At 43.2% G+C, this 16,349-nt stretch overlaps 2 protein-coding genes across 3 annotated transcripts; both read left to right on the forward strand.

Moving 5' to 3' along the window:
- The first annotated feature begins 9,241 nt into the window (after positions 1-9,241).
- On the forward strand, positions 9,242-12,410 carry LOC123401418 (zinc finger-containing ubiquitin peptidase 1). Of its 2 annotated transcripts, none has more exons than XM_045095215.1 (8): positions 9,242-9,448; positions 9,602-9,694; positions 9,843-9,939; positions 10,221-11,011; positions 11,145-11,259; positions 11,663-11,758; positions 11,835-11,938; positions 12,030-12,410. In XM_045095215.1, the coding sequence occupies exons 2-7, from the start codon at positions 9,639-9,641 to the stop codon at positions 11,916-11,918; spliced, it is 1,239 nt and encodes a 412-aa protein (XP_044951150.1). In that variant the 5' UTR covers positions 9,242-9,448; positions 9,602-9,638; the 3' UTR covers positions 11,919-11,938; positions 12,030-12,410. The 2 variants fall into 2 exon arrangements, with proteins under 2 accessions (XP_044951150.1, XP_044951151.1); XM_045095216.1 differs by having other exon boundaries at positions 12,035-12,410.
- A 2,819-nt stretch (positions 12,411-15,229) lies between these two features.
- Positions 15,230-15,829, forward strand: LOC123401419 (vicilin-like seed storage protein At2g18540). The gene has a single exon (XM_045095217.1). It carries the CDS (start codon positions 15,230-15,232, stop codon positions 15,656-15,658), a length of 429 nt encoding a protein of 142 aa, XP_044951152.1. The 3' UTR covers positions 15,659-15,829.
- The last annotated feature ends 520 nt before the right edge of the window (positions 15,830-16,349 follow it).

Raw genomic sequence — 16,349 nt, forward strand, 5'->3', positions numbered from 1 at the left:
ACAACACAAGTGTGCCAATGTAAATTATGTTATCCATAGGTGAATAATGGCATGCTTAATTAGACATATATGGAAATTTTATCCCATAACACTAAATCATTCTTTCTGGAGAAAAAACACTACAATATTCTAAAAAACTGCAAGTACCTACATCCAGAGTAACATGAGTCAGGTTCATAGTTCAAGGTCAGCTTACTCGTTATAAGAGTTCATATAATATGATATCAATATATGAGAAATGAAGATGCACTACATGAACTCCCATTCTTCAACTCCTAACCCCCCCCCCCCCCTCTAATTTATGGATATATAACCCAAGACGACAACATCGGTCATCACCACATAGACAAAAAATAAACTGTAGTGTTTATAAATCATCTTACATGTATAGAGAACATCTCAAATGTTGTGTGCTAGTATTCCTAAAATGTCCCAAGGAATCATTAATTTACCTACGCCATTCATGAATGTACTACACAAGGATGATTGATGAACCATTAACTAAAATAATGGAGGACTAATAATTTGACAATGCCATTCATTCCGCAACTACATCGTATATGATGGTGTATTGATCTAGCTACAGATTTCCGCTTTAAAGCACACGACATGACAAAGCAATAGAATAGAAAACAGTTTAATAGATTGTACAATGCAAAACCACTATAACCTCAACACAAGCTATATATTATATGAAGGCCAAAAAACAAACCTTGTAGGATCACCCTTGTGAGCAGGAAATACAGGAGGCTAGATCATCATAAGAGGATGGATTTCACATAAAATTTTATCACCGTCTTCCTTCTCATACACCTTATGCATTGTTCCGCGCTTGATGTCCAAGAAAAATGTGCACGACCCGTGTCCAAGAACACAAACTCTGCATTGTCTCCCGCCTGGTTTATCAGGAGAGAAGCATTGCCATATGCCATACTCAAATCAGCACACATCTCGCGCAAATAAATGGTGTCCATTAGCAACCATGTGTACTCATTGTGGAGCCAGATACGAAGTTGAAACTTCTTGACATGGATTAGGTATACACCACCAACATCATCAGCCTGTGACAATATGGTGTTTCTCTCACCATACTCCATCCCTTCTAGGACCTCAATCATGGAGAAACTTGAGGCTGCCAAATCCAAGACAATAATGGTGCTCCAGCCAGCTGGCACATAGATTTTTATTGTCGGACAACACATATTTAAGTACTCACCATGGACGAGGGGGCTGCTCTATGGTCAAGATATGATTCATGCACCATATGCCATGTCTCAAGATATATATGTATACCCTTTGTTTTCCGTCCCTTGTTTGGTGCATCAACACATACAAGTAAGACAAGTCATTACCTTGTTTCTTGGACAGGATTCTAGAGTAAGTGGTGTCAAATAAGTACTGAAATTGGGGGCGTGGAAATGGTAGGAGGATGTCCATGCCTCTCTCAGGACACACCACCTTGTGCATTGCGAACGTGGTTCCGATCTTATCATGTTGCCTAATCAAGACATTGTCGCTTCGGCAGCCAAGGATGTAGGTTGGTACCGGCGATACTTTCTGCTAGGTGCCCAAACTAGAGGTTGCACGAGGATGACACTAGCGAGCTCAAGGGGCTGAGACAATATTGGGATGAATTGTGGAGTGCTCCGACCTTTGTTGATGTAGAAGCCAAGAAGGCGGGGCGGGTGTATCTCACGAAATCGACTGAGGAAGGCGCGGTCAGAGGCATGGGCGAGCCAGCGTGTGCAGACGATGACACTGTTGACAAGGGTGGTGGGGAAGATGGTGTGGAGGAGGATCTCAGTGAGGAGGTCGTCGTCCTCAAGCACCTTGGATACCGCCGCCATTGATGTTGTGGAACGTTGGTCAAATTGGGGTTAGGGGAGAAGAAGTGTAGGTCGATGCCGGGGATGGATCAAGTCATCGACGAAATTGCGACCCTCATCCTTTAATTGCGTAGTTTCAGGGAAGTGAAGAAACAGCTTCTGGCACCTACCCCAAAGAAAAATGACCAGCCTGGCCTGGCCACTTAAACCAAAAAATGGTAATGAATGCAGCATGCGGCGACTGAGGGCTACCCATTTTTATTTTCCCTTTTATTGTGGTTTTGTGTGTTGCTTGCCTTTGAGATCCCAACATCGGTCCAGTGCGGTGTTCAGGTGCTCACCCATTCTAAGTAGCTCATCACATGAACGTGCTCCCCTTCAAATAAAAAGAGCACAATTTGTTATGCTATTTGTGTCTGTTAGCGGTGGCCATTGACAATTTTCAAAGTAAAACAAATGACCATGGAATTATTAAAAATATTTTCGTGGTTTATTTTCCAACGCAAAAAGTTTATTGTTTCTTACTGGAAACTTCATATTTTCTGAGTAGGAAGTGCGATCACCTAAATGAAGATATTTGATTTTAGTACAAATATATGTGGGTTTGGTAGAAAGTTTATATTCCTATATTAGAAAGTCTATACTGCCAAATAGAATGTACTATGTAAGCCAACCATTTGCTTCTGAGTAGAAGGTTTTACCATTCTAGTAGAAAACTTGTAATTAAAAAATGGAATTTCTATATTGTGTGGTAAAAAGGTATCATCTCAGTCAAAACCTTAATGTTTTTGTATATAATATTTTTTCTAATTTCTTTGTGTTTGTAAGTAGAAAGTCTATATTGGATCACAGGAAGATATTATCTACTTCTAATGTTCATGATCTTTTAGTTAAATAGAAGTTTTTCCGACATAAACATAAAGTTTGTGCTTCCAAAGTAGAAACTCCATTTTAGCAAGTAAGATGTCGCTTGGGTGAAGCTGATATGTCACTCATATCCTATATACCTAAATAGTAGATCCCTGCCACTACTAATTCTCTCAGCATGCAAGCCTTTCACATCACCAAGTGTGTCACGTCAGCATCCGCTAACACTGTTTTTCAGCCCACGCAAAGTATATCTTATTATCTCTAATTCTCTTATCATGCAAGCCCCACACCTCACCAAGTGTCACATCACCATCCACTATCATTAGTTTTTAGTTCATGCAAACCATATCAACATTTTTATTTGTGTTAAGGCATATGCAGTACATCGGATTTTTTTTTATTATTGTTCAGTTTTCTGCTTTGAGGTTGTATTGTGCGGCAGCTCAGCTACATGACTGTATTTTTTAAAGAAAAATAGTATTGGCCTTTTTGAATCAGTTATTACTTGTTGGCAATAATTTCATGAATGTTCGTTGGCACCTCAAATTCAATGCATGATATGACTAAAATTGTACTATTTCCCATATCTCTAGGCTTTACATGGGCCTTTAACCTAAAGTATACTACAATGACAACGTAACTTTAGTTTTGACCACTTGCTTATATATACTTGATCTAACAATTGTACTAGCAGTGTTTCTATATCTATCAATTTATATCCCTACCAATATCTTTATCTATATCTAGGGATGTAGACGGACGACATCCATGCGTCAATGTTCTTTTACATGAGTATTATTAAAAACAACATCATGTTAGTTCATTACTTTTGGCCGTAGACATACGGGGATGTGTTTGCTTGCATCCCTATCTATATCTACATCTATATCTATATGGGAGAGGCTAACTCAGCACACATGCCTGCGGACTTGCTTTTTGACAGGTTGTGTTTCGACAATTCTATGCACAACATTCCCTAATAGGATTACGTGGAGGGTTATGGAGAATTTTGGGTGGAACCATCATGAAATTGACCAGGGTTTAGTTTAGATTTTGGGTGAGTCTACATGCCACAACCAGTCTTTCTCATTCAAGCGTTTAACAGATGAGTGGGAGCGCGCTACTAGGGAAAAGCCTTGTGGTAGAACAGATTAAAGGGCGTTGCAGCTAACTGGTAGTAGTAGCGCGGATGTCACCCACACTAGTACTAACTGTCTGTATTGTATGTGTGTGACTCACGCTACTACTATGAACTTCTTTTAAAAAATCTTGATCCTGTGCATGTTGTCAATGGTGTCAATGGTTTGATCCAGAGACAACAGGGTTGGCCGGAGGAGTGGACGGGAAACGACAGACCAGATCCGGCGACGGCTGTCGGACCCAGGGCAGAGCAAGAGCAAGACGGCGGTGTGGGATCCTCTTCGCCGTCAAGGCAGAGAGGTTCCGATCATCCATGTGGATGACCTGCGCAGGCATGAGCTTGTGTGTGAGTAAAACCAAAGGGAGAGAGAGGCAAAAAGAGAAACGAGGGAGAGAGGAAGGAGATGGAGGGAGCATTGGGGTTGGTGGCCGGTGATGAGGTGATCCATCGTGGTGGCATGGAGGCGCGAGGGGAGACCAACGCGCTCCTGGACACCAGTGACGCGGGGCGATGACCTCGTTGTGCACCGTGGAGGAGGAGGTGTGCTTGGGCAGGAGAACCATGGGAGAGCCTATGGAGAGAGGGGGAGTGACGGGAGAGAGGAGGGATTCGAGGGGAGGATATGGGGACTTCATGGCTATTAACCTACCTTGTACTGAGTAGTAGTGAGGGCTATACACCCCTCACTACTACTGCCAACTTAGTAGTAGCGCGGGTTTATAACCCTCACTAGTACTAATTAGTGGTAGCACGGGTTTATACCCCTCGCTACTTCTAAACCTTCACCTATAGGTTTTTCCCTAGTAGTATCGTCGTGTTTAATTCGGTAAACATTGCGAACATGGTCACAACTCCGCCGGCACCGATTGCACATGTGTAGAAGCCCATTGACAAGGTTGGGTGCAGAAAGAGAGGGAGTAAGCAACAACCCTTGCACCAGCCAGTGGGGGAGCTAGCCCAACTTATCAGAGGGGTTGAAGATAAAATATGAATGCTAGGGGGGGGGGGGGGGTGATTGCACTTTCCTCTACCTAAGCCCCTAAACCGTGAGTAGCCCTGTAGTAGCTGCCAGCGGATTTGGGAGGAGGCAGGCTGTGCTGGGGAGAGTTAACGATGCATAGATGGTGCATAGACGAAAGCGATGTGTATCGGGAAGATACTATGGAAGTTGTCATGCTGCAACGTGGAGGCAATGATCCTATGTGCAATGGATTGAGGAAGGAGGTGTCTGAACTAATTTTTTCCACATCAAGGCCACAACTAGGAGGAAGAATTACATCTATAAGAGTGAGCATAACGAGCAGTTCTTCATAGAGCAGGAGGACAAGTTGGAGCTGGCATGGGAGCTCTACAATCAGCTACTTGTCTCATCGAGACAACGTGCCACTGCACTAAAACTTACGTTTCTTGGTTGCTCACCCATGCAAGTGTTCCTAGGCAACCTTCAGGCTCCTTTATATGAGGGGGAGGTCCTAGCTGCACCCATTGACATGGCTATTGACAAAGCCCAAGGGGACGACTACACCATGCTATTCTTCTGCACTTGTCGGAGCACATTCAAGGTCGAGGTTATAGCAACACTGAGTTAGTTCCAGGACTGAATTTTCTCTAACTTTTAGTGTTTAAACACAACTACTAAGAGACTTTGGTCCTACAAGCACACTGACTTTAGGCTTCCAAGCACACTGATTTTAAGCCAAAATTAGCTTGGTGCATACCACTATAAAATTGATCGCCAAGATGCTAGCTCGGTGTCTACAACCCAAGATGGGCTGGCTGGTGTCAACATGACAGAGTGCGTTCATCAAGAAACACAATTTCCTAGAATCATGTTTGTGTAGGACCTCATCCAGCCAAAGTTTCAAAGTGGCCGGCGATGCTGCTCAAAGTCAACATTGACAATGCCTTTGATGTTACTTGACAATTCAACATATAGTTGTTGCAGCAAAGGGGCTTTGGGATGCAGTAGGCCAGCTGGATCGTGGGTCTGTTGGCAAGAACCTCCACTTGTGCTCTTGTAAATGGGGATCTAACTAAGCTGATCATCAACAATGGAGGATTGTGGTAGGGGAACCCATTGTGCCCATGTTATTCGTGGTCACCAAGGACACCTTGACAATGATGTTGGACTGTGCGGCAGCGCATGGTGTGCCTACACCCATTGGCAAAAAGGTGCTACTCTCACACGCTTCATTCTACGCAGACGACATTCGTTCTTTCTCAACCGAGAGGTCACTAAATACCATGCCATCATGGAGCTCCTCCAATTATTTCGTGTTGCCATGAGGATTTTCACCAACTAAGGAAACAACCCCGCCATTCCCATTCACGTATTGGCGACCAAGATCCATGACATTGTCGATGGATATGGCTGTCCCGCAGCAGCATTCCGGATCATCTATCTTGGTGTATGCCCCTATTGGACAAGCATTTTTTCCAAGAGAACGACCAGCCAACAATCGACAATATCACCAAGCACCTTGGTAAAGTTGTTGTGCGCCATGCTATCTACCATTGTCATCTTTGAGCTCATGGCAATCCGTCTCCTGGGGTGGTTCTCAAAGAAGATTGACATGCTGGTGTGAATTGAAGTGGTTGCACTAGTGGAAAATGAGCCATTAGTCCCGGTTCCAGAGGACCTTTAGTGCCGGTTCTTCAACCGGGACTAAACAATCGGGACAAAAGGTTGAAACTTTTAGTCGTGGTTGTTTTACGAATCGGGACTAATGGTGCTCCACGTGGCCGCTGTGGGGCTCGAGGGCAAAAGGACATTTAGTCCCGGTTGGTAACAGGCGGCCACGCGTCAGCAACCGCCAGACGCTGTTTTTTTGAGAAAGGAGTGGTTTAGGGATTTCATATTGTGTTTCACCCTTTCCTTTTTGTGTTTACCTTTTCATAAAGCTCAATATGGCATATACACTCTCGAAATAAAAAAAGGCTTGACCTCCTTCTCTCGCTTCGATGGCGGGACTTTTCCCTTCTAGCTACCAAGACTATCGAAAGCACCTCTAACCCAACGAGTCTATGTCCAAGATAATCAAAAGCGCCTCGTACCCAACCAGCCTAGGCCCAAGACCATCGAAAGCACCTCATACCTTACCAGCCTAGGCCCAAGACCATCGAAAGCACCTTAACATATGTTTAGATATACAGATTATTTTAATCCGAGTTACAGTTGCAAAGTAATAGCATGGTCATGTTTAACATATGTTTTAATATAATAAAAGGCCAGGGAACAAAACGAACCGAAAACAAAGCAAACCGGACATACCAGGAATACAAACCAGCACCCTGCTGTGCAGGATAGCGGTGAACGCAGATGGGTCGAGGCCCAGCTGAAAAGGGACTTGATGTTGGACTGCGGGTTATTTACAGGAAAAATCAGTTTTTTTGTAAGATGTATAAGGGATGGACAGAAACACTTTGTACTTTATTAATAGGTATATATATAGATATATATATAGATTAGGTACTGATATTGATATTGATATTTCCAATTAAATATGCATTATTTTTATAAATGTGTGATTTTTTAAAACTAGACAAACATTGCTTTTACATTTTTTAAAAAACTGTTATTCTTTCTATAAATGGCATGAACATATTTTTTAAAGTGTTACAAGCCATTGTTCCTAAATTATGTGAACATTTTTTATATTTTATTTTTAATATGTCATGATTTGTTTTTCTAAAACGCCTGAACATTTTTTAAATGTTATACACATTTCTTTCAAAATATGTGATGAACACTTTTAAAATAATAAAGAAACTGATTTTGAATTATATGTATTTACAATATTTTCAAATGAGAAAAAAGAAAAAGAACAAAAGTCAACAAACTACAGAATGAAACTAAACAAATCAAACTAGGCCGGACCAATATAACGATTACTTGAGTCGAGACATAGCCGTGCCCAGGACCTCCTCTGTGGCGCTTCAGGTGCCACTAGGGAAACGGGCGCCTGCAGCGGCCCTCTTCGTGGGCCCGCCCATATTAAATTCGTTTATTATTACAAAATCGAAAAAAGTTCACATAATTTTCTAAAAATTTCAGACGTGCTAAAAAAATTCAATGATTATGAAAAAAAAGTTCACCGAAATTTGGAAACATGTTCATGAAATTTTTAGAAGTCTACAGAATTCAAAAAAAATATCATCGATGTTGAAAAAAAGTTCATCAATTTTTTAAGAAAGTTCACTGATTTCGAAAAAAGTTCAAGAATTTGAAATTATGTTCATAAATTTTCAAAAAACCTTATCGATTTCAAAAAAAGTTTAACAATTTTTCAAAAAGTTCACCGATTTCAAAAAAAGTTTACAGGCTAAAACAGTTCACGGGTTAAAAATTTCATAAAAATTATGAGATGGGTCGGTCCATTGCGGAGCGCTGCAGGCGCCGGTTAGCACATTTTGCCTTTAACCGGCGCCCGTGGGGCTTAATAGGGTTTGCCGCCGTGCCCATGTTATTTGGCGTTTTTTAGGTGTATTGTTGTTGCTGACTAATAACCATACTGTTCCAGGATTAAATAGAAGAGGTTGATTAGAGACCCTTAAAAATCCTAAAACATAAGAGGTTAATTAATGTAGCTAGAGTGTACCTGAAACATATCTACAGGCTCTTCAACCAAGAAAATAAATTCAGGTGGTCAAACACAGAACTATATGGAAGTAGAACACATCTGCAGGCTCTTCACTCGTGTTCTCTCAGAAGAAAGGCAGTTCGCTCATGTATGGAAAGCTCATAATTCAGTGCCCATGTTTGGAAGGCAAGCACTCGTACGTAACCGTATAAGGCAGAGGAACGAGAAGATAAGATCGGCGCTAGAATGTAGCATAAGCTACTTCCTTCGTTTCTAAATATAAAACCTTTTAAAAATTTCACTATAAATTAGATACGAAATAAAATAAGTGAATTTAGACTCTAAAATACGACTTCATACATCTATATGTATTCTATAACATTTTCAAATGAGAGAAATGAAAAAGAAAAAAATCAATACAATATCTAAGGATGAAACATCGAAATATCGAAAACCCGTTTCTAAGCCCAGACTCATCTGCGCCCCTGCTAAGTAAAAAAAATCAAAACAAATACATTTTTCTTAATTTCCAAATGTTTTTTGGATGATAGATAATTTGATGCCGAGAGCTGCTCAGATGTTCAGATGATATAAAATCAAAGCGGATCTCACACGCCAAACTATCTATCACCCATTTGTTTTTTGAACTTTTATAAATTAATTTAGTATGTATTTATTTTAATTTTGTTTACTAAACGGCTGCGGATGAGCTGGGCACTGAAACGCTGCCCTCATGCCTCATGAAATATGGACTTGTTTCAATCCTACTATAGCCTTCACGGGCCTAGAGCCCATAGTCCTCTTCCTTATTTTAATCCGCAGTGTCCCCCAACCCAGAATTTGGATTCCGTCAAAGGGTGAACGTCGCCGCCGCCGCCGCCGCCGCCGACGACGACGCCGGTACGCCTCCTCCGCCCCTCGCCGAGCCTCCGGTCCCCTTCTCCCCGCACGGCTCGCCAGGCGCACCGACCCGCCTCCCCACTCCCGGCCGCAGGCCGGAGCAGCCCGCCGCCTCCCATCTTCTCCGGCCGGTACGCAACCAGCCCGATCCTCTCCCTCGCAATCCGACATCTCGATTCCAGCCACACCACACCACGATAGACGGGCGGCGGCGCCGTGTGCGCATCGGATTCCCGTCATAGTTCTGTCCTTACACAAGATTTCGCCTCCTGTGCGCCCTGCAGGGACAGCGATGGTTCTTGAATCTTGATTGATGCGGAGATGATCTCGTCTTGCCCCATCTGCGGCCACCAAGTCCTGACGGCCGAGCTCGAGCGGTAATGGCCGATTCTCGTGTCCTTCGGCCCTCCGGTTGGATGGATGGAGCTCCCCCTTTCTTCAGTACTAGCTAGCACATGATACTGAACTTGTAATTTGTTCCCCATTGTGTGGCTTGGCTCATGTCGTTGCTGGTCATTGTTCTAGGCACGCCAACAGCCACTTCGAGGATGACGAGGTTCAGAGGGACATGGAGTTGGCGCAGCTCGCCATGGCCGCAGAATTGAGCACTAGTACTGTCGTGGTAAGATGTTGCTCGGACTCGTTTCACTATGTTGTTACTTTTAAGAAAAGAAGATGTAACCCACTATCCATTACTAATTCAGGATTGCTCATATAATATGTGGCACATGTACTTGCTGATATATCTTTGTTTACCTATTGCTAGTCAATTCATGGGATAAGTCCTAGTGGAAGGTTGTTCTGATAGGTCTGAATTTGGCTTCGTAGAGGACTGTATGCCTTTTTATCTTTTCAATGCTTTCTTGTCGAAGATATACCCACCCATACGAGTTTGATTTGCAGGATGTACATGAACATAGCAAGAGACCATTCCCTGATGATGATTATCTTTCTCCAGGGGCATCATCAAGCATTATCAGAGGCCCGTCTTCTTATGGAAAATTACTGGATGAACAAATTTCTTGCTTGGTAGGGGCACAGGTTAGAAGCGAAATTCAACGAATCGAAGGTGGCGTTATGAACTTGTTGAGGAGCTGCCTTGAATCTGAAGGCGGTTCGTCAACAAGTATAATATCGGGCTACGTTGACCATCATCAGAGTCTTTCATCAGAAGACAAGGGATGGGGATGTGGGTGGAGAAATATCCAGATGATGAGCTCTCATTTGTTGAAGCAAAGAGCAGAAACGAGAGAGGCTCTGTTTGGCGGCTGTGGGTTTGTTCCTGACATCCCTTCACTTCAGAGATGGCTTGAGATTGCTTGGGATAAAGGTTTTGATACTCTTGGTGCAAGTCATTTCGATAACAAAATTTATGGTGTCAAGAAGTGGATAGGGACATCGGAATGTGTTACCCTCTTGCGCTCTTTTGGTGTGCGTGCAAGGATTGTAGATTTTGATAGCACAGAATCATCGAGCCTGCAAGGTAAGAGCGGGAAACGGGTATGTGGGCCGATGGATAAGTATTTGGTCAAGACTAATCCTCCTCCAAGATCATCGCCTTGTGAACTTAGTCAAGAGGATGCTGAAAACATGAGAGGGCAGCAGGTCCTTGTCGATTGGGTATGGAACTACTTTTCAAGCAAGCGTGCTGATATGTTGCACAATTCAAAGAATGTCATCGTCAGTGATAAAACGTAAGAGAATTTATATCTCCTGTTTATGGAAATGCCCTATCACCATATCAATACCTGCAGCTTTGACAAAGCATGTTACAAGTTGTTAAGTGTTAAGATTGCTGTAAACTTACTAACTAGGTGCCCTTCACAGCCCGTTGTATTTCCAACATCAAGGTCATTCGAGGACTATAATTGGGATTCAAAAGCAAAAGGGTAATCGTGGATCTCAAGACCAATATAACCTTCTGGTTTTAGACCCTGGCCATGTAAGCAGTGATTATTGTTTTTATATAGCTGTATGCTACATTCCTAACATTCCTAATATAGTTTTAACTCACCAGTTATGTACATCTGTTATTTTGAAATTCACTTCCACTTGGAAGTTTTGGCATTTGTTTTACTTGTTGAAAAAATTAGCAAGTTATGTAGCTATAAGGTTCCTTTATGTGTATATAGGCATTCGGGTGCCCAATTTTCAGTTCTGCAACTGCAAATATCTCTTTCTGCACATTGTCTCAATAGAATTTATGTTGTTCGAGATGATGACTGATGAAATTGATCCTGATAATCGCATAAGTCGTTTGAACTATTTTTACTCCATAAAAATTAATATTGCATCTCTCTGTGAAATACAGAAGTATGATATATTTTTCTCTTTAATTCTTACAGAGAACAGCTGATTTGGAGACATCTCTTACAACGAAAAAAGGATGGCAGAGGCATTTGAAAAGAGGTGTTCACACTCTCAGGAAACCACAATATCAGGTACGTCAATGGCTGGCGAAAATATGAATTTTAACACATTTTTATATGCCATCTCTTACGCCTTTCGTATTTTCAGTTGTGCTATGTGGAGCCTGGAATTGCTAGTTCAGAAGAAATAGAGCGGCTCAAGACTATTGACAGTATCTTGATCAGGTTTTAGGACGCTCCTATGTGCAACGGGTAATCATCACGTCTATCTTCTTTAACATGTACTATATACAGTTTTGTAATCTGAATCCTTGCTGATGTCTATCCACTCATCAAACAACAGAGTAGGTGGATCAGAATCGACGATATACTTGACAAAAAGCTTTTGCCCCATGTGTTATGAATCTGCTGGTGACCTGTTGGATTGGTGTTCTGGCTTGAAGGCGTTTGCTTGTCACTTCTGATGGCTCCGTGGCAACCTCCCCGGTGCTCAAAGGGACGCCTTAGCTCCCCTCTCGCTCTGGGTATTTCGGAAGAGCACCAACAGGTTTGTCTTGAAAGATGTCTATATTGTTCAACTAGCCCTCGATCATCTTGTTCTTCGATGTATTGCACGGGGTCCGTCCCTTGGTTCCTCTAGAAAGAAACCCTGCTTCAATGTGGCGTGCCGCAGTTCGCGCAAAAAATTAGAGTGACGATTTGGCTTGCCCTATAGCTCCCATTACCTGCTGTATCCCCAACTCAAAATTTTCTGGGATGTAACAGTGACAGTCCTGTGTTGGTTTTACATGCATGTTTTCGCACATCCACTTGAATTTGTTGGGCTGCTATCCTGCGGGCTCTTGGGATCTGTATTCGTTGCATCAATTGAGCTGCGGTAGATGTCGAGGAGCGCACTGTTTTCTCAAATAATTTCATCAATGGGAAATTTTGTTTGTTGGATTTCCATATAACATCTATACATGACAAATTATGTCTGATCCTTGTATGACGAATAACATGGTTTGTTGATTCCTCTCTTGTTCTGATCTGATCCTTGTATGACGAATAACATGGTTTGTTGATTCCTCTCTTGTTCTGAATCTGCATGCATATGTGTGTCGTACACACATCGGATGCCAAGTCGTGACGATGAACTACCCCTTTTTTATCATGAATGACTGCACCTGTAGTTCCCCTCAACATATCTGAATGGAAAGAAGCATCAATGTTTATCTTAACACAATCATCTGTTGGTGGAGCCCATATCTCCTTTCTCAACCTTGCATTGGGAACTTGAGCAGACCTGAAATTTGAGGATAACACTTTGATTGCCATTGCAGATCTTTCTGGGGACTGCACCTAAATATCACGACTAATCTGTCTCCTTCCCCACCACAAAAACCAATTGTCTACCGCAACAAGCTCTGGCACTTGGGCTTGTCCCAAAATCAGTGAATGATCAAGGCTTGAGTACAACAATTCTTTTACAACAGACTGTCCTGGACTAGGCAAAATTGACAAAAATGATCCCTGGGGGGAAAGAACTCACGGAGTGATCCCTCAGGGAAAATATGTCACCCGGTTAACCCTTTTGCGTGGCGCCCGACACCTAGGCGCCACGCTACACTGTGTGACGCCTAGCCGTTCGGCGCCACACCCCCCGACCACCTGGCAGAGAGGGCCCACCCCCCAGGGCGTGTGACGCCTAAGCCTCAGGTGTCACACATTGTAATGTGTGGCGCCGAGCGCTTAGGCGCCACACAATGACTTAACAGGCACGGGCCAGCCCCCCTCCCCACCACCTCCTCATTCCCCTCCCCCAGCCCCCCTCCCAGCCACGGGCCCCTCTTCAAATCCTTCTCTAAATCACCAAATCTGAAGGTTTGGACCGGGCATTTGTTGTCCAATCACTCCCCTAAGGTAATCCCCACCTCTCCCTCATTCTCATCCAAAGAAAAATCTTTTGTGGTATTTTTTTTGCAAATTTGAGGAAACCCTAGTTTTTCATGAAATGTGGGATGTATATGATATTGTTGTATTTGTTTGTATGTTAGGATAAGGGGTATGATGGGGTTAGGATTAGGGTTGTTTGGATGTTTGCATTATGGTTGTTTTAGGGTTAGGCTATGGTTAGGCTAGGGTTAGGGATGTTTGGTTGTGTTAGGGTTATGATGGGGTTAGGGTTATGGTTGTTTGGAAGTTAGGCTAGGGTTATTGTAATTGTATGATTGCTTATAAAAAAGTTCTATGCTTTGTTGTTTAGGGATGGGAAGAACATGTGTTTATGTTCATCACGTGGACAAGGATGCCTTTTTAAAAGGAAATATTGATCCGGACCCGGATGAGCTTGACATGGTGTTCGATTTGTGTCCTAGCTATGGTGAATTGTTGGAACAAGTCCGAAAGGATTTGAATTGGATAGACCCTAGTGATGTAGTTGAGTTTGATGGTAGGCATAATGTGGGATTCGGAATGCACATTCGTTGAAAGACCATGTGTGTCAACTCCGAGCAACGTTGGCTTGCATACAAGGATACGGTGGCCGAATCACTATACAAGGCTCTAGAGTTACTTTCCATCAAAACAAATGTTCCTAACTTGTTGGATTTGAACCGGGTTGCCTCTCCGATTGTTGAAGCTATTCCTGCACCCATCAACGAAGAGGCCAACATTGAACCTCTTTCTTGTGTCGATGAGGCCAACGAAGAGGTCAACATTGAACATGAACCATTGGTAGAGGCTAATGATGAGCACGATGATGATGAGAATGATGGTAATGTTCTTCCTGACAACAATCTTGGTGATTTGGACAAATATAATTTGCAAGAGACAATGGACCATTCTATTCCGTACTCACGTGGCTATGCCTCTGAGTCTGACAATGAGGGTCCCGATGAAGAAGTTGATGAGGAAGGGTTCACGGCAAAGGAGGCTGAAGCTTTCACGAAGGTATTAAAGCATGATCACCGGACACCATTGTTCGAGGATCTTAGCCTTGCGGATGAAGCCGTGGTTGACGGAGGCGAAGGCATATTGTTTGGAGTTAGGTCACCTTCTCATCGGGACACACATGGGAAGAATATTATTTTGCCGGGGTCAAAGTTCGAAACATTCTTTGAACTGAAGATGTGGTTGGATGAATATTCTGTTACGCATTATAGGCCACACAAAGTTGTTCATTCAAACATGAAGCCGCGTTACACGGTTGCATGTGAGGATAGAGGGTGTCCTTGGATTGTCCGTGCAAGGCCATGGAAAGGAGGGCCAGGATGGAACATTGTCAGTTGTATGCCTCACATGTGTCGAGGCAAGAGGCAGGGGTGGTGCTAGAGGCAGGGTGGGATAGGTCGTGGTGGTGCTAGAGGCAGGGGTGGGATAGGTGGTGGTGCTGCTAGAGGCAGTGGTGGGATAGGTGGTGGACTTACTAGGATTGGTATGCGTGGATACCTACGAGGACCATTTCCGTATGTCACATATCTGACTTATCTTTATCATGTTGTTTTTCATGCTCCTTTGTGTGTTATTTTACTAACTATGAGCTTTGATGCCTGTTTTGTAGGTATGGCCGCTTCTCAACCCAACAAGGCAAAAGCGGAGTGGGAGGAGGAGAAGGATGCAGCCAGTGAGGAGCAGCGGTTGATGGAGAGGGCTGCAAAGAAGTTGAGAGAGGAGGATGCATCCGAAGCGCGAAAGAAGAAGGATGAGGAGCATAAGTCAAGGATGGATGAGGAGTGGCAAATGGAACTTCAACGCATGAGATATGAGGCTAGGATAAAGGAGAATGACAAGAAGACGCTAGAGAAACGTAAAAAAGAATATGAAGCTAACTTTAAGAAGATGATGGCAGAGGGCGCAGCAAAGAGAGAGCGGGAGCATCAACGCTTCACGGAGAGGGTTAAGGAAGAGGCTTCAAAAATGCGCAAAAGGGAAGAGGAAGAGGAAGAAGAGAGGAAGAAGAAGAAGGGAAAGGGGCCTTGCTCGACCCAATAGAGCCGGATGCTTCTATTCTCATGCGCGCTTTCATCTTCGAACCCTATGTGTTGTTGAACCCTATTTGTTGTTGAACCTTGTTCTCTTGCGCGCTTTCTTACTATGAAACTCCACTATGTATGCACTTTTGGACGTATGTTCTTTAAGAACCCTATGTATGTTTGAACTCCACCCTCTTTGTGTTGTATATTTGAACTCCTCAAGCACTATTTGTGATGTATATTTGAACTCCTCTCAAGCACTATGTGCTGCAGTTTTCAGCATGCCAGAATGTGTGGCGCCTAAGCCTTGGGCGTTGCACATGTGTGGCGCCTAAGGCTTAGGCGGCACACATGTGAAACAGAGTAACAGAAAGTCCACATCTGAGATGCCAGTAGGTTTTCACATGTGTGGCGCCTAAGGTTTAGGCGCCACACATGTGCAACGCTCAAGGCTTGGGTGCCACACAAGTGAAAACCTACTGGCATCTCAAATGTGGACTTTCTGTTACTCTGTTTCACATGTGTGGCGCCTAAGGCTTAGGCGCCACACAAGTGAAACAGAGTACCAGAGAACTTGGCTACTCTTTTGATGAGTAATGCTCATCCTTCTCTTAGTTTCACTTTGTTCTCATTTCATCAAGACTATGTTTCTCATTTCATCAAGACTATGTTCATGAGGATATGTCTTGCACTTTGTTTCTCATTTCATC

The sequence above is a fragment of the Hordeum vulgare genome, chromosome 6H (assembly GCF_904849725.1).
Source record: "Hordeum vulgare subsp. vulgare chromosome 6H, MorexV3_pseudomolecules_assembly, whole genome shotgun sequence".
In the NCBI taxonomy this organism is placed as follows: Eukaryota; Viridiplantae; Streptophyta; class Magnoliopsida; order Poales; family Poaceae; genus Hordeum; species Hordeum vulgare.

Bases quoted from the DNA above. Each gene is read 5' to 3' on its own strand.
- LOC123401418 (XM_045095215.1), top strand. From the start codon at position 9,639: ATGATCTCGTCTTGCCCCATCTGCGGCCACCAAGTCCTGACGGCCGAG. The intron at 9,695-9,842 runs GTAATGGCCGAT...TCATTGTTCTAG, and splicing joins CTGACGGCCGAGCTCGAGCG to GCACGCCAACAGCCACTTCG. The intron at 11,260-11,662 runs GTAAGCAGTGAT...TAATTCTTACAG, and splicing joins TGGTTTTAGACCCTGGCCAT to AGAACAGCTGATTTGGAGAC.
- LOC123401419 (XM_045095217.1), top strand. From the start codon at position 15,230: ATGGCCGCTTCTCAACCCAACAAGGCAAAAGCGGAGTGGGAGGAGGAG.